General features: G+C 40.0%; 2 protein-coding genes across 6 annotated transcripts; both read right to left on the reverse strand.

Annotated features, from left to right (window-relative positions):
* Positions 1–625: 625 nt before the first annotated feature.
* LOC114844887 (tissue factor-like) lies at positions 626–12,423 on the reverse strand. Of its 2 annotated transcripts, none has more exons than XM_029132561.3 (7): positions 12,263–12,423; positions 9,614–9,725; positions 8,702–8,791; positions 3,890–3,996; positions 1,658–1,836; positions 1,248–1,404; positions 626–941 (listed from the first exon to the last, which is right to left on the reverse strand). In XM_029132561.3, exons 1-7 carry the CDS (start codon positions 12,336–12,338, stop codon positions 808–810), a joined length of 855 nt encoding a protein of 284 aa, XP_028988394.1. In that variant the 5' UTR covers positions 12,339–12,423; the 3' UTR covers positions 626–807. The 2 variants fall into 2 exon arrangements, with proteins under 2 accessions (XP_028988394.1, XP_028988393.1); XM_029132560.3 differs by having other exon boundaries at positions 626–944.
* Positions 12,424–16,112: 3,689 nt separating this feature from the next.
* On the reverse strand, positions 16,113–21,756 carry atg10 (ATG10 autophagy related 10 homolog (S. cerevisiae)). Of its 4 annotated transcripts, none has more exons than XR_003783793.3 (8): positions 21,514–21,754; positions 20,405–20,511; positions 19,632–19,778; positions 19,314–19,449; positions 18,350–18,447; positions 18,178–18,275; positions 17,797–18,002; positions 16,113–16,785 (listed from the first exon to the last, which is right to left on the reverse strand). XR_003783793.3 is itself a non-coding variant. In XM_029132689.3 (7 exons), exons 2-7 carry the CDS (start codon positions 20,507–20,509, stop codon positions 17,912–17,914), a joined length of 663 nt encoding a protein of 220 aa, XP_028988522.1. In that variant the 5' UTR covers positions 20,510–20,511; positions 21,514–21,756; the 3' UTR covers positions 16,113–17,911. The 4 variants fall into 4 exon arrangements, 2 of the variants coding, with proteins under 2 accessions (XP_028988522.1, XP_028988520.1); XR_003783792.3 differs by having other exon boundaries at positions 16,113–17,304; XM_029132689.3 differs by having other exon boundaries at positions 16,113–18,002; positions 19,644–19,778; positions 21,514–21,756.

Genomic DNA, 21,756 nt, shown 5'->3' on the forward strand with positions numbered 1-21,756 from the left:
GTTCACTTGTACAGTATGCACATAGAATCAAAGATACACCAAACTAAAGTATATTTAAGTGATCAAGTATCCTTGGTTTCTAGTTACAAGGTTAAGTGTTTTTCATCTAGACTTAATTAACGTAATTATTCTCAAGTATACTTGACTTAAACTGAAAAGTATACAGAAAAGTTTAAATATGTTACATGAATGAGTTATTAGTTAACTGAATGTATAATAAGGCAGGAATACTGTCATGGAAAATGCATAGCATGCTACATATATGATCTGCACATTTCAGCTTCATCATCCATCTAATTGCAGACGCGTGGCTGTATATTAATTATATTAGTTTTTAATCATAATCATTAATAACTGTCTCCCAGTTTCACCTCTTAGTGTCATCAACGGACCAATAGCTGTAGTAAAGTACTTATTCCAGCCAGGAAGCTACCGTAGATCTAAGCACATTTCTACCCTTACAGTATTTAGTGATACTTCTGACGTGTAGACAGACATGTAGATTCATGGTATCCTTCGTACATGAGGCCCCTGCTCCACACAACCCCACACAACATGAACATACTGTAATACATTCTTCACCTTAGGTTTAGTACTACAGGTCATTCCTTGAAGCTTTAGATAAATATAATTGTTTAATCTTAAGCGAGACTTTAGCGAAATGATGATGGGCCAACATTTAAACACATAACAAATTACACTAGCGTATGTATTGATTTGAAAATGGACAGTTGATGCAAAAATAATGGGAACAAACAACAAAATAACAAAAAGTCAAACAGATAAGTGATAGTAGACAGTGTCCTGTTAAATGTGTTGTGATGATGATGTGTGGCTGTGTTTGGTTCTTTGTTTGCAGCAGACGACGATCACTGTAATGATGATGACTGTGCCTGCGAGCAGGCTGAAGACTACACCAACCCAGGCTCCAACGCTTAACTCTGCTGAGGGAATTAGAGTCAGTTAGAAGACACGGCTCAGTTACTGTAACTGGACAGGTCTCTGATGCTTCCAGTTACTTTTACAAACGAATGATGCTCTTCAAAATGTCCTTTTAACCTTTTTTACAAATCAATAATTTATTAACCTTGTGTTTCAGTAGTGGATAATTGAAAGTCCTCATTTGTTACTTTTAATAATTCTGCATTAATAAACAATTTTCCGAGCAAAAGCATAGATGTTGCTAGAGCCATCACCTACTCCATGTACTGCATGTACAGTACTGCATGTATATGAGATGTACACACCTGTTAAGTCTCCGTCTGTGCATTGCTGTCTGCTCCAGGCTCCGTACTGGCTGCTTCTGGGTCTGGAGGGGATGTAAGCTGCCACCATGAAGCAGTATCCGGTTCCTGGATCTAGTTCTGGCACCTCTGCTATACTGGAGTCAGATATGGTGTCTCTCTACCAGGAGAGAACAGAAAATGGTACAAACTCTCACTCACTGTGCCTGCAAACCTGAGGATTCCATGAGCATTTCAACACTTCCTGATGCTTCCATCCATCCACCCGTCTGTCCATCCACCCGTCTGTCCATCCACCCGTCTGTTCATCCATCCATCCATCCATCCATCCATCCATCCATCCATCCATCCATCCATCCATCCATCCATCCATCCATCCATCCATCCATCCATCCACCAGTACTGTACTGTACCTTTCCTGTACTTCCAGACTTCCAGTAGCTGATTTTGTACTTCAGGTCATTTCTGAAGACGTCTCTAATGCTGAGTTGCTTCCCACTTTTATGAATACTGGTCAGAGGGTCTGTGATGTTGACCCTCACTCTGCTCTTATCCACAGCTGCCACAGTAAATTCAACAGCACTGATGTTACCTGGACAGAGGAGAGAGGAGCAGGTATGATCAGATTTCAACCCAGGTTTATGGGATTGTGTAACGGGAAAAATTGTGCCTTTGTGCTTTTGTAAACATTTACACACACAGCAACAGAGATGAGGCAGTACAAACAAGTTGATTGGACCAAAGAGACATTCCACACTGCCAAGGAAAAGGACAAAAGGACAGAGACGACTTGAGGATTTTGGGATCTTTGCATTGCGCCTCCGTGGTGTATACCATTGATCTCCCCAGCTAGTTTTTGGTTGGTTAATGTGTATGATCAACATGTTTTTGATTTGCTTTCCCCATTATATTTATAATAAACTACACAAAAGACATCTCTCTCATATGCTTGTTTATGGGGAATTTCCACCACAGATTGCTCCTGAGAGTTGAAAGTAGCACACATCACATATTTTAGCTATTATATTATATTCTCTTATTTTAATTTTGAAGTGTGCACGTTGGGGCTTGGGGGTTGGGGCTGACTTACATTTAAATCTAAGGGATGATATTAAATAAATGATACCTGGTCTGAGCTCTGCTCTTTTGTACCTTCCCTTGTAGTGCATACAACTACACTATTTTTATAAGGAAAAAGTATCCTTTAAGTTCACTTGTACAGTATGCACATAGAATCAAAGATACACCAAACTAAAGTATATTTAAGTGATCAAGTATCCTTGGTTTCTAGTTACAAGGTTAAGTGTTTTTCATCTAGACTTAATTAACGTAATTATACTCAAGTGTACTTGACTTAAACTGAAAAGTATACAGAAAAGTTTAAATATGTTAGATGAATGAGTTATGAGTTAACTGAATGTATAATAAGGCAGGAATACTGTCATGGAAAATGCATAGCATGCTACATATTTGATCTGCACATTTCAGCTTAAAGCCAAGAAAATTCTTGATTAAACCCAAGGAACCATTTTTTGATGTCATCATCTAAAAATTGTTTGTAAGTCCAGAAGCAGTAACATTTCCACACAGCTTGGGTATGGTAGACCTATACAAACCTCTGACATTTTTTTGCACTGGAAAAAGCCCAAAAAACTTTCCTTTACACTCACATTTGTCTATATTTTGCTTGTTAAAATGAAATTCTTCCATAAATAACTCAACTTTTGAACTTGTATTAGTGCTCTTGGAACTTTCTTACCAATGAAAGCTGTTGTCAGACGAGAAACTGACATTTGCCAGAGCGTTTAAAGTAGCGCTAAACTTGGAAACTGCCGAGAGAAACACTCTTAGTTATTAGCCAAGTGGAGGAAAAGTTTTATCAAAAGATATATCAGTAAGTGTTACTGGATGAGAAGTCAAAAAAGTACACAACAACAAACACGCCCTGGCCTTTTGAAATCAGTTCAACCCCTTCCATCTTCTAAAGAATTATGGTAACAATCATGAAAGACCTTGATGTGCTTGTTCATTTGAATGATCTGCTGGCGACAGGGAATTTAAAACAAGAACACCTGCACAATCTGGACAGAGTACTGCAGCGTTTGAAGGAAAATGGACTGCGAGTGAGGAAGGAGAAATGTGAGTTTAACAAACCTCAAATACATGTGTTGGATGGAAAGGGAGTACATCCAGCGGCTGAAGAGTTCAGAGCAATACAGGAGGCCGCACCACCATCAAACGTACAAGAGCTACAAGCATTTTTGGTCTTGGTATTTTACTGTGGATGCTTTGTGGCAAATCAAAGTACGGTACAGTCATGGCACCACTGTATTTGTTGCTAAGAGATGGGGTGGTTTGGCAGTGGGGGGAGGAGCGCAACAATGGCTGCTGCACGCATTGAAAGATATTGTCTGCACACAACTACAAGATAGAGTACAAGAAGTCAGAGGCTCATGGTAATGCAGATGGGCTTTCACGCCTGCCATTACCAGAAACAGCTGATGTGGAAACTAGAGCAGCAACAGAAACTGTCAATGCACTTATGGATGAACACCTAGAGGAGGCTCCATTAAGTGCCAAATATTTGTGTGTGTGTGTGTGTGTGTGTGTGTGTGTGTGTGTGTGTGTGTGTGTGTGGTACCTACTGTATTTGTAGGGGTTGAAGGTTGGAGAATACGTATGAGGCAACTCATCTTGGTCATAGTCATAGTCCATGCTTGCAGGTTCTGTTTTAATGTCAGCAGAGACGCTCCTGTGTACACAAATACATTTACATGCTTCCATTACTGTATATGTAAAATACACTGGGCCAGACCCTTTAAGGGGCCAATCTGCCAGACTAAGGCTTGTAAACATCTGCTTCAGTGTTTTTTTTTATCATTTCAGATTTTAAAATCACTACTATAACAGAACTTATTTTTAAATAAAATTAAATAATGTAATGTTGTAACCCACGTGTGCATTTTGTTTTACTGACAATTTCACACACTTTCATTCACTCAGTCAGCCCTCATAAGAAGTAGTTCACCTCCACATTCCTGATGGTGTTGAGTAGCTGTCGGCAGCTTCTCTCTTACTCTCCAATCCAGATCATTGTAAACCGTCTTAAATGGGTTTTGTTCTTATGACTCTGGGGCCCAGGTATGTGACATGCACAGATATCTTAGGGCAGGGGTGTCAAACTGCGGTCCTCGAGGGCCAGTGTCCCCGCTAGTCTGTCAGTTGGCTCATGCAGCTGCTGATTAATCAATGTGATTAGCAGGCGAGAGCTGGAAAACCAGCAAGGGACTGGTTTGCGTTTGACACACCTGGCTTAGGGTCATAGGTCAAAATAGGTCTCCACCCTCTCATCAGTCATTGTTTTTGACACCGTGAATATGTGAATATTTTGTTTTTTTGCTTGATACCTCATTGTTTACAATTTATTACTGTTCACTGTTTAAATATTACTGTATATATAAATATTACTTGGTACAAGTATGTACAAGTATTACTGTTGTTTTTGCTTATTTCTGTTGTTGTTTACTTTTTTTGTCCTGTCAATTGCTGCTAAAAACACAAAAAATTCCCCAATGTGGGATTAAAAGAGTCGTGTCACATCCTATCCTATTTCCAGGCTAGGAAATGAGTAATGGTTATGACTGGGAACCATGCTGGCTGTGGCTGTCAACACGGTCTCCAAGAAACTACCCCCACACATCTATTCAGGTCAAAATGGATTCACATAGAACCAATTGGACCTGTAGGGTCATGACATGACACAAGGTCACAAGTTGTTTCCCTACAGGATGTAAAAATACAACTACTCTACAGTTCAAGTCAAAGGTTTGAACACACATGCTAATAGTCGATTTTCTTTATTTTCATGACATCATTAGTGCAGAAATTCCAGTAATGAACCTGACAAGGCTCCTGAAGTTAAACCATTGCAATGGGGAAATCACCATGTTAAGTAACACAGAAGATAATAACTACAAATTTGTTAAAAAAAGAAAAATAGTTTGTTATAACTGGTGTAACTGGTAACTGGTGACTGGTGTAACTGCATAGTGTGTGTGGCAGTGTGGTGGAATTGTGCACCGTGTTAGAGATGTTCATTGTAAAGTCTGACAGCTGCAGGAAGAAAATACCTGCAGAATCTCTCCTTCCCACAGCGAGGGTGGATCAGTCTGTCAATGAATCTGCTCTCCAGGTCAGACAGTGTGTGCAGTGGGTCAGACTCATTGTCCAGCATTGATGCATATTTTCCTAGGACCTTTCTGTATCCCACCTCCCTAACTGACTCCAGAGTGCAGCCCAGGTCAGAGCTGGACTTCTTAATGTCCTTGTCCAGCTTCTTCCTCTCCCTTCCTGTGATGCTGCTGTTCCAGCAGACCACACTGTAAAGGATGCCTGAAGCCACCACAGAGTCGTAGAACGTCTTCAGGAGTGGTCCCTTCACTCCAAACGACCTCATTCAAGACTTTGTCAAGGATTACAAAAATAAAATATGTTAAGGGAAAAATACACAATGTCTTGTGTTCTGAACAAACTCGCATTAAGTAGTAATTTTAATATTTTTAAGTAGATGTGCAAACTTAATTATTTGAAATAAATTATCTAAGATCTATTCTTTGTTTACAAAGAATAGATAATCTAAATGAAAAATAAAAATGCTCAAAAATTGGCAAAATGCTCAATTCTGTCCAAAACATGAAGCTTTCCTGAAGAAATAAAGAGGAAAGTGAGGGGATTGTGGAGGTAATAAAAACCAAAGAAAGGTGCTGCGCAAAGAGAAGGTGAGATTAAATTCGCATCTCCTTTCGCTGATTATGGGCAACGTGAGGTCACTGTATAATAGAATGGACAAACTGACAGCTCTAGTGAGAGAGGAGAAAATCTTTGCTGAATGTAGTTTAAAGTGTTTCACGGAGACCTGGCTGCATGACGTCATCCCAGACTCCAGCGTTAACGTTCAGTGCCGTGCGCTGAATGTTAATGGAGCTGATAAGGAGCTGATGAGTTAAGGAGCTGATATTAAACTTTGGGAAATCTGATAGTCCTGTCACACCTCTCACTATTAAAAAGGAAGAGGTGGAGGTCGTGACGAAGTACAGATACCTGGGAGTGTACTTAGACAATAAACTGGACTGGAAAAAGAACTCCTCAGCTGTGTAGGCTCAGAGCAGGATGTACTTCCTGAAGAGGCTCAGGTCCTTTAACGTCTGCAGCTCCATGCTGAGGATGTTCTATGAGTCTGTGGGTCCAGTGTAGTGTTTTACGCTGTGGTCCGCATGACTGTAGCTGATAGTAACAGACTGGACAAACTGATCAGGAGGGCTGGTTCTGTTCTGTGGGTGGAGCTGGACCCCTACATGCTGTAGCTGAGAGGGGGATGCTGGTCCAACTCCTCTCTATCCTAGACAACACCTCCCACCCCCTACACAGTGTGTGGCTGGACAGAGGAGCACCTTCAGCCAGAGGCTGATCAGTATTAGGTGCTCCACAGAATGCCACCGGAGATCCTTTCTACCGGTGCCATCAATCTGTACTGTACAACTTCTCCTTCTTCTGTAAGGGTTGATCTTCAATAACATGTATGATAAAACTTTAGCTAGTATTTTGATGTGAGTGTGTGTAGATGTGTTACAGTAGCATTCTTATTTTAAATTGCCACTACATTCTTCAATGTACCTCTAACTGTGAAAGTGATCAAAGTGTGCAAACTAATTTACCTCTAAGAAGAATGACGTTTTTTGAATCTTGAATCTTGATTTTTTTCAGTGTAGTGTGTATGGACCTAATGTACAGATGTGTATAGTATCACGGATGCAGTGGACAATAAGGATGACACCAAAAACTACAGCATTCTACCAGTTAGTATTGGCTACTGTTTATCAGGTGCTCTATAGATGGTTTGCATGTTAGATCGGTGTTGAGGTACTGTAGCTACTGCTCTTTTTGGTGCAGTGGTTGTGGAAATAAAATGGAGCTCTGATGAGCGCTTGCTCCTCTAGTAAAGCTAGCTAAAAGTGATGCTTTGCAATGCCGATGCTGCCACCTGGTGGACAAACAGGGTAATCATACACCAAAGGATGTGAAAGGCCTGTGACTTAGTCCCCGTTCTCTCTGAAAATGTGTCGTGGAAAAAACGCAAGGTTGCTATCGTTTCACCTGTTTTAAATTCAATGTACAGCAACAATCTGAGATAGAAAGAAAAAAAGGATCGTTTTTAACAATCAAGTTAAAAAACACAGGGATTTGATTAGCAAAAATCTGAGTCAAAATTAAAAAAAACGAAATTAGAAGTTTACTTTAAATGTTTAAAACATAGTTTAAAAACTGAAGAGTATATTTTAAACATCTAAAAAAGTGGTGGAAAATTAGTTTTACTTTTACATTTACATTTAGGTATACTATTTAAATTTACATTTACATTTATTTTAACATTTAATACTAATATTTATTTTTAACATTTTTAACTAAATGTGAGAAAATATTTTGTGTCATTTAGTTAAATGTGAGAAAACTAGTTATACATACTCTTTTTACATTTGGCACCCCATATGGCACCACAGGTCTGGAAAACCTCCAAATAATGATTCTTGCCCCTCATAAAACATACGCCTTTTAAGTAATATATACACAAAAAATAGGATTTCAAATGATTATGTGTTACGTAATAAAAATAATGCAAATATGCTCAAACATATACTGTATACAAAAACATCAGATAACCTTTACTTAAGAGTGCGCAGTGCTCAAATCAATGAAACAGGTTAGTCAGTGTACACTATAAATTTAACACGCCTAAAATATAAACTTTATTTAATTAAATTGCATTGCAATACAAATTTGTTTATTGTTTATTATTATTATTTATTTGTTTATTAAATTTGTTAGCGTCTGGCTGGGAAACAGGAGGTTGCTAGTTCAAGCCTCCTTGATCCCACTAGGTCTTTGAGTGACACTTCACAGTGGTATAGTATGTCCAGTAAGGTTTGATGTAGTGAAAATCAAAATTGATTTTATTCTTAAGTAATTAAATGGGATAACCCTAACCTGACTGAAAGACTAAGCAGCAACAGCATTCATCATCAAATGTCCTCTCCTCTTTCTTCTGAAGGCCTGACACACAGTCTTTTCTAAATAAAGTAAATATCCTGATCCACCCTCACTGTGGGAAAGAGAGATATCACAGATCTTTCCCACCTGCTGCTATCAGACTCTTCAATCTGAATTGCATGTGCTCTGTTCATGGGTGTGTGCTCTGTTATGGATGTGTTTGTATAGTATTATTGCTTTATCTCTGTTTTTCTGTCCAGTTGCTGTTGCGAGGTACAATTTCCCCGCTGTGGGACTAATAAAGGCATTCTTATTCCTATTGTTTTTTTTTTAAATTACCACTGCTTAGTCTGAAAAAGTCTGAAGGACTAATGACTGGAAAAAATACACTGAAAACCTTTGTTGTTTCTTACCTGTCGTATGATTCAAGCTTGTTGGTCAGGTCACATTCTGATTCTGACAGCCGGATGCAGTCAGGACTCTCAAGCCAGTCATTATCATTCCTGATATTACATAAGCACACAAACAAAACCGTGAAAACACAGAGCTGACATTTAAAGGACTGATGTGGACATTTACACTGAATTAGTCCATGTCGTAAGTAAAGACATCTACAACTGTTGGCTGTGTGTGTGAGTGTGTCTGTGGGAAGGGAACTTTTGACCAATCCTCCAGGGGAGCATCTGTGAGGTCAGACACTGATGTTATACCCAAAGACCTGGCTCCCAGTGTTCAGACATTTCCTCTTCTATTCAGTGGAAGCCAAGTGTATGTGCAGATGTAAGCTCCAGAGAGCCTTAAATCCTATGGCCATTCCATCGTGGCCCTAAGCTACAGTATGTACACTTTACCACAGTCCAGAGCCACTGTACAAACAGGGTCCTACAGAATAACCTGAGAAGCTTCAGTCAGAACCTTCAACATCTGCTGCTTGTTACCTCTAAGCACCACAGCCTCTACTGATGCCCCCTGTTGTTCAATGTGTCTACAGCTCCCGCATCAGAGAACCTGGAGCTGGTAATAGAGTCAGAGCCTCTAGCCCGTCCACCAGACACACACACACACACACACACACACACACACGCACACACAGACACACAAACACACACACACACACACACACACACACACACACACACACACACACACACACACACACACACACACACACACACACACACACACACTCACAGCTTTCTGCACCGGCCTCCTGCCTTTTCTGCATCATTTGTTTCTTCTGTCTCTCCAGGGATTCTGACTCCACTTGTATAATACAACTCCTACTGTCAAATGCACTGTCTGTCACGTTGTATAAAGGTACTCACCAACTATAAAGCACAGTGTAGGTGTGGCTGGATGGCGGAGTGGTCCACACGAGGATGGTTTTAAAGTCCAGAGACACCCAACGAACATTCTCAGCTTTGGGCGATGTTGAATCTATGGGGAATATAATGACATGTTTTATATTTATTAACTTGTGTAATGTCTAAATATTTTCCTTTCTTTTCTTCTTTTTATAGTCAAGATAACCTTCACCCTCAATCTGTAAGAGAAACACTCTAAAATTCACCTCCTCCTCCACTTGTTCCTCACTGTTCCCGAGAGTCTCCTCCAAAAGTATTGGAACACTGAGACAAATTCCTTTCCTTCGCTGTAGACTAGAAACATTTAGGTTTGATGTCAGTATAGGAATATGATTAGATAATTCTTTAATGTCGTTGTGCATGCTTATACAACAAAACTATTCTTATTCTATCTATTTAACAGCATCTAAATCTAAAGAAGGTAATTATTCATAAAAAGGAATGAATGTAAAGAAATAAATCATGTAGCGTGACAGGAATGCTGGGAACTGTTCGCGTGTAGATTAATTTTCTGTCTGAAGAACTTCTAGATAGAGGAGAATGGTCAAAAACTGGAAACCAGGAGGACAGTTATCACTGTCTACAATTCATTGTGAGAGAAGGCAAGCGGCAGGTCTACCAAAAACTCTAAGGCAGGAGGCACAGGCAGGACACAATCTGAGAAAAGCTCTGTGCATCCAGATGCTTCTGCAAGACTTTGTGTTCTGGAGCAGCTCTAGAAGATCGCTTGTTCTGAAATAAGCCTAATTATGACTGATGTCCCATCAGCTACTATGGAGCTGGACCTTAAATGTGCACTGCAGTGGTTTGCACTGCAGCTGAGTGTGAAGCAGCTGATGTCAGAATCAGCACCTCTATGTTCGTGGACATGGTCCTTGATCAGAAAAGGGTATAAAACAAGAAACACAAACGCACAAACGTGAGAACAGCACAGGGGATCATAGGATGCCCTCTATGGGGTCCAGACTCATTGGAAACTAGCTGGGCCAGAAGAAAAACAGGCTCCTCTCCCACTCAGCCTGTTTGCTGGAGAGAGCTCAGACCGTATTGATTTCTTGTTTGCACCTCTGGCATTAGCACATCAGGTAGTTCCTGCTCAGGTTTAAGGAGATGCTGTCACTTAACTTGATACAACTGTCAAAGGTTTAGACTGCTGCCTGAACATGTTGACACAGAACATATAAATGAGCCTACCCTTTAGCTAAGATTTGACCAAATCTACATGTTTCTGTTTGCGTCATGTATATTTTCAAGAAGGTGTTGATGTGTTGAATTTACATCATGTTCGTAGACTCTCTACTATTTGATTTGTGTATTTTAAACTGAAATGAATGAACGATCACTCTAATTATTCTTGCCTTGTTATTTATTTGTGTGGTTTGAGTTATGAGTGACATGTGACGCTGAGAGCAGATGGAACACAACTCATCACACAGAGCATCACACAAACATTGACCAAATTTAATACAACCATTCAGAATGTCCTGAAGAAGGAAGAAACTGCTGGTGTACATACAAAGTAAGTAACAGCAGTTGACAACAGAAACCAGGAAAAAACGGATGATCAAATTAGTACCTCCGGAAATAGAGTAAAGATATCACATTCTACTTATATTATATTATATTATTATTATAGTATATATTATATTGTGTTATAGTCTTCATGAATAAAGGTACTTAGGCTCTTCCTCTCATTAGAGATGAGAACAAAGATCAGACTGGAAGGTACAGAAAGTTCACTATCTGATGAGACACCAAGCTAGAAAGGTTCTATTTATTCATCCCAAACAGAAAATGTCAGGAGCTTGTTTCAGACTGGACCAGTCAAGCTCCAGACTTGAAGAACAGATCATACATTCAACTACAAAAGCGGAGACTGAGGGAAGTAACACACAAAACCCGAGGAGGCTAAAGTGAACGCCTGGAAAAGCATCACCAAGGAAGACGCCAGTGGGTCACAGCTTGATGCCATTATTACAACTACATTTGAAAACTAAATAAGTCAAATCTGACATGAGTTGTGTGGATTTAATCAAAAGGTGCAGCGTTGTGTAACAATTGGAAATGAAAGCTGGAATGTGGGTCTCTGTCCAATTGAATAAAGGAATTCCTTTCACTAGCCCAACAGTTTTGGAGGAGACAGTATGAGAAAGGTCAGATTTAGAGTCAGGGAATAAAAACAACACCACACACAAACGTTGTTTTAGAGTCCGTACCGGGAGGAAAGTATTTGAAACAGTTTAAAAAAAAGTAAACAAGGTTTCTAGCGTGAAGGTGGGACATTAAAACCAAACTATAAAGATCCACAATCTGTACAAGCTGAAAAAAAAAACAAGTATCTGGCAACAATCAGACATCTTCCTTTAACACACAGTGAGTTGTTCTCTCCCTGCACTGAATATTAAACAGCTGTCACCTCCTTTTTCTATTAGTTATCCCTTGTCTTTTTTATAATCTGATCAACACAACCATTTTCTCCACTAATAAAGCACTTTTTGTTCAGTACTTGTGAAAAGTGAGACAAAGCATAAATTCTACTAATGCTGAAGGAATGTAACACATGTCACCACAGAAGAATTCTCATGTTTTGTAAGTTAATCGTGCTCTTACCTGCTTTGGTGCTGATCCAAACCGACAAATACAGTCCCAGACAGAACACAGGCTTCAGTGACGCCATCTGGACCATTTCTCTCCTCTAGCTGCTTTAGAGAACCAGGGAACCGTGGATTATGTTCCTCTGGTTTGAATCTGCTCTGCTCACAGTTCCACCCTGTTCTTTGGGCCGGCCCCTCCCACATGCCTGCTTATTGCCAGGGACTCCTGCTGAGTCTAAGAATCTTTGAGAACCTTTAACATGCCCAGTGTGCTCATTATGTGAATGTAGTGGATCCAGGTTCCATATGCAGATTCACACTAAGACTGAAGGTACTGTTGTGCATAGAACAATACCAGAACCAAATCCAACAGGCTGCACTGAGGTGAAAATCAATTCCACATTTTATTAACTCCTAGGTTTACTGATACTGCCTTCTTGTAATACAATACCAGAAATGAATCTGCCCTCTACTCTACATCTGTTGGTGCCATAAAACATGAGTAAAGGAATGTGGGAAAACCTCAGCGCAGACAGTGAATTATATGGGTTCTAGAAGTCGGTGCCTGTAGTTTGATCTGTTTAAACTAAAATGCTTTAGGTCAGCGCTTTTACAACATAAGACGCTGTGGGAACATTGCAGCATGTTTGTCATTTCAGGGAAGTCTCCTGGTAGCAATTAGGAACCATGTGACCTCTGGTTGGGGTTTGCCTCCACACAAATATCAAACTGAGGTTTTTGTTTAAACACCCCATGAACGCATCCAACGACGTGTGGCTGCACTTAATACAAATCATGTGGTTTCATATACTTATATACAAGGAACAAAGCTCATACAGCTGCACACAGCTGTGCAATAGGATAATTACAGCAATATTAATCTACGTAATTTTTAAAGAGTGAAAAGAAACGCTATTGTTATCACAAACCTGCTCATGCTGCTGAGAAACAAGCAACAATGCTGAAGGAAAAGGAGCTTGGCTGATTAAAACCATGAAATCTGGCCACAGGTCCTGAACCGGTGTTAGAGAGCAATGGGACCAGGCCCACACACACAGACAGAACCACAGCAACAGGTCACTTTCCCTCACTTATTAGCCTGTGGAAACTGCTTGAGACCTGCTTGAGATCAGGGACAGATTCCTCTGTTGCTGCTTGACCTCAGGGTGAACATCTGGAGGAGTTTGTTTAATCAGGTTCATTGTAGCAATAACAATGAGTGAAATCTCATATGTATAAAAACAACGGTGTCCGGGTGTGTTTGTCCTGTGACGGGCTGGCAAAGTGCCCAGGGTGATCTTCCCTGGCGACAGCTAGACACCGTGGAGGGATAGTTACTGGAGATGAGAGGCTGGGGCCTGTCAGAGTGTACGGTAACAGGCTGCGTCATGCACTCAATACACACCAGGTTCCAGTTGACTGTAAAAGACAGGCTCACAACTAAGAGGATTCTTAACTGTTCACTCACTTTCCCATCATCGTCTGAACGAATACGATGAAACGCTGCGGGCAGATCCAGACTAAGGACGGTGGTTAGTTTTTTTTGCTTCCTCTTACAAATAATCTGTCTCCTTCTTCCTTCCTTCCTTCCTTCCTTCCTTCCTTCCTTCCTTCCTTCCTTCCTTCCTTCCTTCCTTCCTTCCTTCCTTCCTTCCTTCCTTCCTTCCTTCCTTCCTTCCTCCCTTGATGTGCATTTACTGTGTTTTCTTAGCTCAATGTTCCTCTGGCACCTTTTGTCCATTCTTTGTTCCTTTCATGGCAAATGGTTGCCCATCAAACTGGATTAAATGAATGTATAAAAACTGAAGCACAGCTCTGTTGCGTAAGTCCATCCGTGAAACGAGTCTTTGTGACATTTCAGTGACAGTGACTCAGACTTTCTGATACATATTACTCATTTCTCATTTCTCATAATACTCATTTCTCAGACACACTGTGCATGTTCTCATGAACATGCACAGTGTGTCTGAGAAATGATCTTTTCTGGAATCTGAATGCTGTAATCCTTAGCCATAACAGCTGCTGTAGGATCCACTCCCCACAAAACGTGGTTGCAATAAAATGCTTTCTTGAGAAAACCTCTTTTTTGTACCGTTTGTAAAATCATATTCATCACTTACAAAATAATCAGGTATGTGAACAAACAAACTCTCCCACTGTTAAACCACTTGTTCATATGGTTCATAGCCAGTTTATGTTCTAATAAATGTACAGTAAACTGTACAGCAGGTATTAAAATAATTATTAATGAATATTAATATTATACAGGTACATTGTATCCTTACAAACATTGTACAGTAAATGAGCTTGTCAGGGACCATCTACACAGAGAAAGAATGGATTTTATTTACCTCAAAGCAATAAACCAATGTACTGAAATGAAAAGCACGAAACCAAAACAACCAACTAAGCTTAGTTTAGCTTAAGGCTCTTTGTCCTGTGTTCTGGTTGCTTTGTTTCAAATCTTTTATGTGGGTCATTTGAGGAAAGGCCTCATTAAGTACTACTTTAATTATATTTCTCTTGTTTGTAACAGCTTCCCTGACGTGTTTTAAGAGACACTGAGCAGAACATCCACTGAATGCTGGACGTGGGCTGTTTTTTTTGGTACAACTCACTTGAAGCTACAAGCTGTTGTGCAATAAATGTTTATCTATGTACTCAGGCCTGACTGAGCCTCAACAGGGTGGAAATATGGATCCAACCAACTCAGTCCCTCAAAACAGGAACAAAGTGAATTTTATAAAACATGACCTTGTCTTGTTCCAGAAACTACAGGATGTTTACGTTACCTCCACACCACTTCATCCCTCTAGGGGTCTTTTGTTAAAACAGCCCATATTATGCTAATCTGATTGTCGGGGATTCTTGTTCTGTTTTGTTGTAATGGGGTTTGTGTGTACAGACTGAAACAGAAATCCATTTGATTAGTTTAGTTTCCAGTTTTTGGTAAACCAAACTGAGAAACACCTGACATGTCAACAAAGTCCATCAAGTGTCACCTACGCTCTGCTTCAGCTTCCTCTGAGTTACATCCATTAAACCATGACAGTTAACAATGTCGGCCACATGATGCTTTGGTCAATGTTGAATCCCACAAAGGCAGTGATAGAAGCCTGTTTTTAGTTTGTGTCCTACCTTCGCCACCAGACAAGTCGTGATGTAGAAGTCATCATGTACCAGCAAGTCTCCTGTATGTTTATCACTCGCGCTGGACTTCCTCATTCTTGAGGCTGAGGCTTGGATCAGATCCAACTTTCTCAAGTTCAGATGAGATTTAGTTTAAACTGAACAACTTTTAAGTAACTCTGAGTTTGGTGTCTGGCGACCTGTCCAGGGTGTACCCTGACTCTCGCCCGTAGCCAGCTGGGATAGGCTCCAGCACCCCCGTGACCCCGCACTAGGGAGTAAGCGGTTAAGAAAATGGATGGATGGATGGATGAGTTTGGTGTAATTAATTGTGCGTGTGGACGTTAAGAGCAGCATAGATGTCTGTTTTGTGTTTAGTCTTTCTGATATTTCTCTGTCTTGTTTTAGGGACAGGTTTACCTTTTGCTCTTTTTTTTGCTAGATTTAATTTAATCTGCGCCTATATACAACTCATTTAGGTCTGGAGCACAAGGTGAAAATGTTGCAGTGGCTGTTTGCAGTGATTTTTTGGTGTCTGGCCTGGTGATGAACACTAAGGCAAGGGATGGTGTAAAGGAAGTCCTCTCCAGCCTGGTTGGCTTGTTTGACTCTGGACCAACACTTGACCTTTCCATCACCTACTGTAAGCTGAGGTCAAGGTAGTTAGTAAATGTACCAGGGGCGAATGAGAAATATCAATATGTTCTGTCTGGGATGACACTTCTCTACCTCAAATATCTGAATCAACGCTTTGATTAATTCAATGAAATTCAATTTATTTGTTTAGGGGTAATTCACAAAAACAGTCATCAAGGTACATTTACAGGATTCAGAAATTCAACCATACCAAACACCAAACAAAACCTTTAATTAAAATAAAAGTGATGTTACAGGACTGTTCCATCTTCTATGACTCTCAAGCAGCAGTACATTCACACACAGTTCTGTCATGGCCTTAGTGTAAATAGTTTATTCTTATCTCTGACCTGTTTAGCTGATTTCTTCCTTTTTAAAGAGTATGGCCATCTAACACTTAAAACATCTGAACTGTGTACAAACAATCACTGAATGTGACTGGTGATGTGGCGTCAGATTCTGGACCAAACCACACAACATCATTCAGCTGGTGAAATGACTGCTGTCCTACTGTACTGTAGCAGCAAAAAAAATCATCATGTTTCCAGAGATTAGAATTGATAACTTGAGAGCACAATGTGAGGACATTGTATCTCATCTGTCTATTTGTTTGTATCTATCACAATGTGACACATTATAAGTGTGATTCACATGACCTTTGCCCCAGTCATACTGCAGCAGGATGGTTGGACCAGTTACTGGTCCAACATCGCCACCTACTGGCTCTTTAAGTTCAGCTGGATGCACTTGACTTCATTCAGTAAGGCACAGGAACTGGAGGCACAGAAACAATAACGGTACAGCAGAGCATTGATGTAACAAGGATCAGTAGAGGCACAAACATGATCAGACCATGTAAATGATCACGAACATCATATAGCTTCAGGATGTTTTTACTGTTACATGTATTTATTTGAGAAGGCATGAGGTTTTTACCTTGTTATTCATTTATCAAACTGAAGAGTTGGCATAGGAAGTATGTTAATGTTTTCTTCTGTATTTGTGGGATGTATTTCTACAGATTTTGGATTATTCACTTAATTATAGTTCAGTTCCAACCTTTCTTCATGTCAATAAACCTGTTGGCTACTAGATAGCAGTCTGCAGAGTTTTGTTGATGCAAAGGCATTTACCTACTATCAAAGACATATGCAGCATGTAGACCTTCCTTCTTTAACATGATGCTGTACGTGCTTCAAGGAGAAACTAGATTGACACTGTGTTGCTCCTCCTGTCTGTTACTGACGGTTTGCTACATTTTGCAAATCAAGGTGGTCACAGTCCAAAGTTGGCCTGAGTAAAGTAAAGTAAAATATTTTACTTAGTATTTGGGTTATACAGTATGTTATTTGTCATTTATAGCAATAAATAAACATTTACTGGATTTCCATAAACTGCATTTTAAATAGAAAAATTGCTTTTATGGAAAAACTTAAAAACCAGAACATTCACCTACAACAAAGTTCAGCTGGCTACACTTTTGCCTTAACTGTCTCCTGCTTATCCCTCCACTGTTTTGTTTGCAGCGCTTTTGTATGTGAGTTAAAGAAGAACTTGAAAGTTATTCAGGTAGTCAGGTAATTTACTTGATTCAAAGGAAGTAAAAATGTAAAAAGTCACATAAATTAAACATTAGGAGAAACAAGCTTCACTACACCTTCAAAGTGAAGCAGTTTTTCAGTTTCATTCCTGAACCACCACCACTGAGTATGGGCACACAGTTTTCATAGTCCAGCACGGCATATACCAGCTACGTTACAACTACTTTACCAGAAAGTGTCAAACCTTGAGTCTTTGTGGCCTCTGGGGTCTAGGGCACCACACCCTGATTATTTAGCCGCATGGAGGCTCCACTGTGCTGCTGATGATACAAAGTAGAGAATAAGCTGCCTCCACTGCTCTATTGAAGCAGGGTGGAGTATTCCTGAGGAAAATCCAGACCCACTAGTGGTCCCACCACACTCAGCCACACCACGACGTAATTTAATGACCTGCTCAGACACAGAGATGAAGAAGAACATGACTAGAACTTACAGAACCGTGTGAAGCAAAAAATACCTCACATTAGTGTGAAATTTGTTAATATGTTGCATTGAATTAAATGCAAAAGTAGTTTCAACCTACAACTAATAAACACTTATTTTGATAAAATACAGTTCAATCTACCTGTGTTGGTCCTGAGCCACCTGCAGCACAGGTCTCATGAACTCCTGCGTTCTACAGGGGTGCAGCATAAAAAAAGGCTGGCCCAGCAAGGGATGCTCCTGCCACAGGCCAGGAGAGAACCACTCAACGGACTTTCAAAGGTAATACTCAGATTGTGTTCATGTGGCTTTACCTGCTGACTGATTGTGTTGAGGGGACTTGTACGAAGTCGAACCTGGAAGTCTGGATGGACCGAGCTCCAGACTTCTTCTAGTGACAGACTTCTACCTTCTAACACAAACAAACAAACAAACAGAACATCAAGTAATGAGAAATCATATGGACCTAATACAAACGGGTGACAATAGAAGAAACTTGTTTAATTGCATCAAAAACCTGAACCGGTCAAAGCTTCTAGTGTCATGTTTGACGGCTTGTTGCATATTAGGCCAAAAAAATATTTCATAATAATAATCGTAATTTTGGAACTCTCTTTATGTCTGTGTAATTGTTTGGACCACACATTGCTTGTATTTAGTGCAGGTGTCAAACTGCAGCCCTCGAGGGCCGCTGTTCTGCTTGTTTTCCACCTCTTCCTGGTCCAGCTCCTACTGATTATCATATCTAGGTGTGTTCAGTCAATGACAAGCTGAAAAACTGACAACTGACACACCTGATCAAGTTAATCAGCAGACCAGAGTTAGAAAACCAGCAGAGACAGCAGTCCTCGATGGAACCGGTTTGAGACCCATGATTTACACTGTGTCAGTTAGTCTATCCAGCTGCTGATTGACTGAACACACCTGAATCAAGGTAATCAGTAGGAGCAGGTTCACCTCCCTGATGTAGAGAAAGACATACAAAATATGAGAGCAACTTGCCTCCCATGAAAGTTGTTTGCAATGATAGTAAGTTTAAGCTAATGACAGGCTTCCTAATTTCACATGTTTTTTACATTTTTAAGCCAAGTTCTTTTCAAATATACTGTATATTTATATATACACTTTATGTTTTGATTATGTTTTTGGACTTAGACCTGATTTAACTCCATAGACTAATCAGGCCAAATGCACCCCAGGCCCTCAAGGACCTTAGTTTCACACACGTGTCCACCAGCTTCTCTCTGGAGGTGAAATGTGTGTATGTGCTGAACTAACCCAGAGTGCAGGCTCTGAAGTAGAGGACAGGAGTCCTGTAGCTGCAGGAGTATAGGATGTGATACTCATACTGAAGGAACTGACTGCTGCCTTCTGGGACTGTACAGCCCCTATCATCTTCATCAACAACAACAGACTGTGGATGAAAAGACAGTGGCAGTGGAGTTCAATGTGATCAGCAGCTCAATCTCTGTGGTCACTTCAAAACAGCGACCTTTTAAAATATTAGTCAAACATTTATTTCAATGCAACTGTAAATGTCACAGAAAGAAAATTACAGAAGTAGAAAAGGAAAAAGAATATGATTAAGTCTTTCACCTTCTCTGATACCTGCTGATCAGATGAATATTGACAGCAACTGTGTGCCTCAGAGTTACATTTGGATCCTTCCTGGCTCCAGATGGCATTAGAAGTAATGACGGCTGACCTGAGAGCCGTCTTCTTCAGGTATCCCTCCGGAGAACCCTGAATGCAGAGAACAAACCACCATCACAGTCTGTCCACAGTCAAAAGAGTCAAAACCCAAATAGGCCGGCAACTTACAATTATTTTGATAATTGATTAATCTGTTGTTAATTTTTTAGATTAATAAATTAATGAGAAAAAAAAATATATTATTTAATGGTTTGCTTATTATAAACACTGTTGTGCTCTTCTGTGGCGGCGCTGTTCATCACTGTGTAGCGTACGAGATGATTGCGGAGCCAGCTGACGCTAAAGGCAGAACAGATTAATTAACAAAGTAACTTTTAACACAACGGCACTTAATGAAGAGTCTTCGAGTGATGGATAAACAGCGTTTGTTACTTCTGCTACATTCGGGACACCAGTGTTTCATTCTTACGTTCTCCCGTGTCACTGTAGTATTTACAAACCACGAGCTGAACTTTATATGACTTGCAGATTAATGTTGTCTTTGTTTGATTTAATGCTCATATGAACAAATTAGGGCGCAGCCTTTCTCCTGCTGCCGCTTGGTTTGTTTTCTCCGGCATTTCACCGACTAATTGATAACGGCAAATCACTATCAATTAACTTCCATCATCGATTTTTGGATTTGTCGTTGCAGCACTAAACTCAAACCTCCTCACCTGGACTGATTCCCAGCTCCAGCCGTCTCTCAGTTGTTCTGACTTCTGCAAGAGTAGGTGGCAGCAGGTAGAGAAGGTGTCCTCCTCCAGGGCACCCAGGTTCATCTCTGCAGGATGACATGGGGAAGGGTTGGCTGTGTGGTGCATACTAACAAACTGTGACTTATCTTCATTTGACTTTAAAATAAAAATAATAAACAATACTAATCATAAGTACTCTCATCTTAAATCTAGACACAATAACAGACATTTACATTCAAACTTTTTCATTCACTTTAGATGGCTTCAACTCTTTCTTCTCATGCAAAGGTTTAGATATCTCACTGAGAAGGACATGTCTGTCCAGATACCTCTCCTTGCCGATTGCTCCAACAGTTAAAGAAACTAATTCTAAGACCATGTGATCAATCTACCCTATTAATTCATCAACAATTGAGGTTTGAAGTAGACCACTGCACTTTCTGTCACAAAGAGCCCGAAACTATTGAACATATGTTTCATAACTCTTCATATGTAAAAATGTGGATGGTTGATGGTTGGATGATTAGATATCCCTAAAGTTAGAAAGCATTCCCCCATTCTCTTATTTAAACATTATTTATTACATGGGCAACTTTAATTCAGGAATCTCCGACATAATAAACTGATTTTACTTTTGTGCATATATCACATTCACAAATGTAGATGGAATAGTTGCACTCCCACCCTTTCCTTGTTCCTCGTTTACTTTACCAATTGCTTTAAATCCCTGAAAGTCATGAGTAAACTCAACAAAAGGGCCAAGAAATTATTGTCATGGATTTCTAGGTCTTTGCTATTTTAGTGTTTCATTCGTGGTTTGTTGTTCTTTGTCTGCGCTCATTATTTATTTTGTTTTATTTTATTTCCTTTTACCTGTACTCCCATTTTGACTTTCACCTGCTGTGCCTATTTGTCATTCCATGTGTGTAAAATATTCATAAAATTAGTAAATAATAAAAAAGTCACTAACTAACGTAGCGTTGCTCCAATCACTTTAGTGGGTTGTGAAGCGCACATAGATGTTTGTGTTTTCTAGTTTCACATTTGGTATATTCTGTTTCTCTTTCTTGCAGCAGACAGACACTTACCGCGTATAACAGATCGTGTGTTTGTCTTCCGGGTCGTGGATCACGTGTCTCCCGTCACATTCCACTGTTGTTCTCTTGGTCAGTCCCAGGTGCACGAATGTTTCCTAATAGGTTATTTTGAGATACATCTAATGAATCAGACGACATCAGGAGGCCAAAACAACTGGTAGACGAGGCTCCGCCTTTTCAACGATACCCCCTCCTTCTCGTGCTTTTCCCTTTTCTTCTTCTTTCTTTTTTTAA

Source organism: Betta splendens, chromosome 17 (genome assembly GCF_900634795.4).
Source record: "Betta splendens chromosome 17, fBetSpl5.4, whole genome shotgun sequence".
In the NCBI taxonomy this organism is placed as follows: Eukaryota; Metazoa; Chordata; class Actinopteri; order Anabantiformes; family Osphronemidae; genus Betta; species Betta splendens.

Excerpts from the sequence above, each read along its gene's own strand:
- LOC114844887 (XM_029132560.3), bottom strand. The coding sequence starts at position 12,338 with ATGGTCCAGATGGCGTCACTGAAGCCTGTGTTCTGTCTGGGACTGTAT. Across the intron at positions 9,726-12,262 it reads TTGGATCAGCACCAAAGCAG|ATTCAACATCGCCCAAAGCT; the intron begins GTAAGAGCACGA and ends TATTCCCCATAG. Across the intron at positions 1,405-1,657 it reads AGTCTGGAAGTACAGGAAAG|AGAGACACCATATCTGACTC; the intron begins GTACAGTACAGT and ends CTCTCCTGGTAG.
- atg10 (XM_029132687.3), bottom strand. The coding sequence starts at position 20,509 with ATGAACCTGGGTGCCCTGGAGGAGGACACCTTCTCTACCTGCTGCCAC. Across the intron at positions 19,779-20,404 it reads GGAGCTGGGAATCAGTCCAG|GGTTCTCCGGAGGGATACCT; the intron begins GTGAGGAGGTTT and ends CTCTGCATTCAG. Across the intron at positions 18,003-18,177 it reads GTGGCTCAGGACCAACACAG|GTCATTAAATTACGTCGTGG; the intron begins GTAGATTGAACT and ends GTGTCTGAGCAG.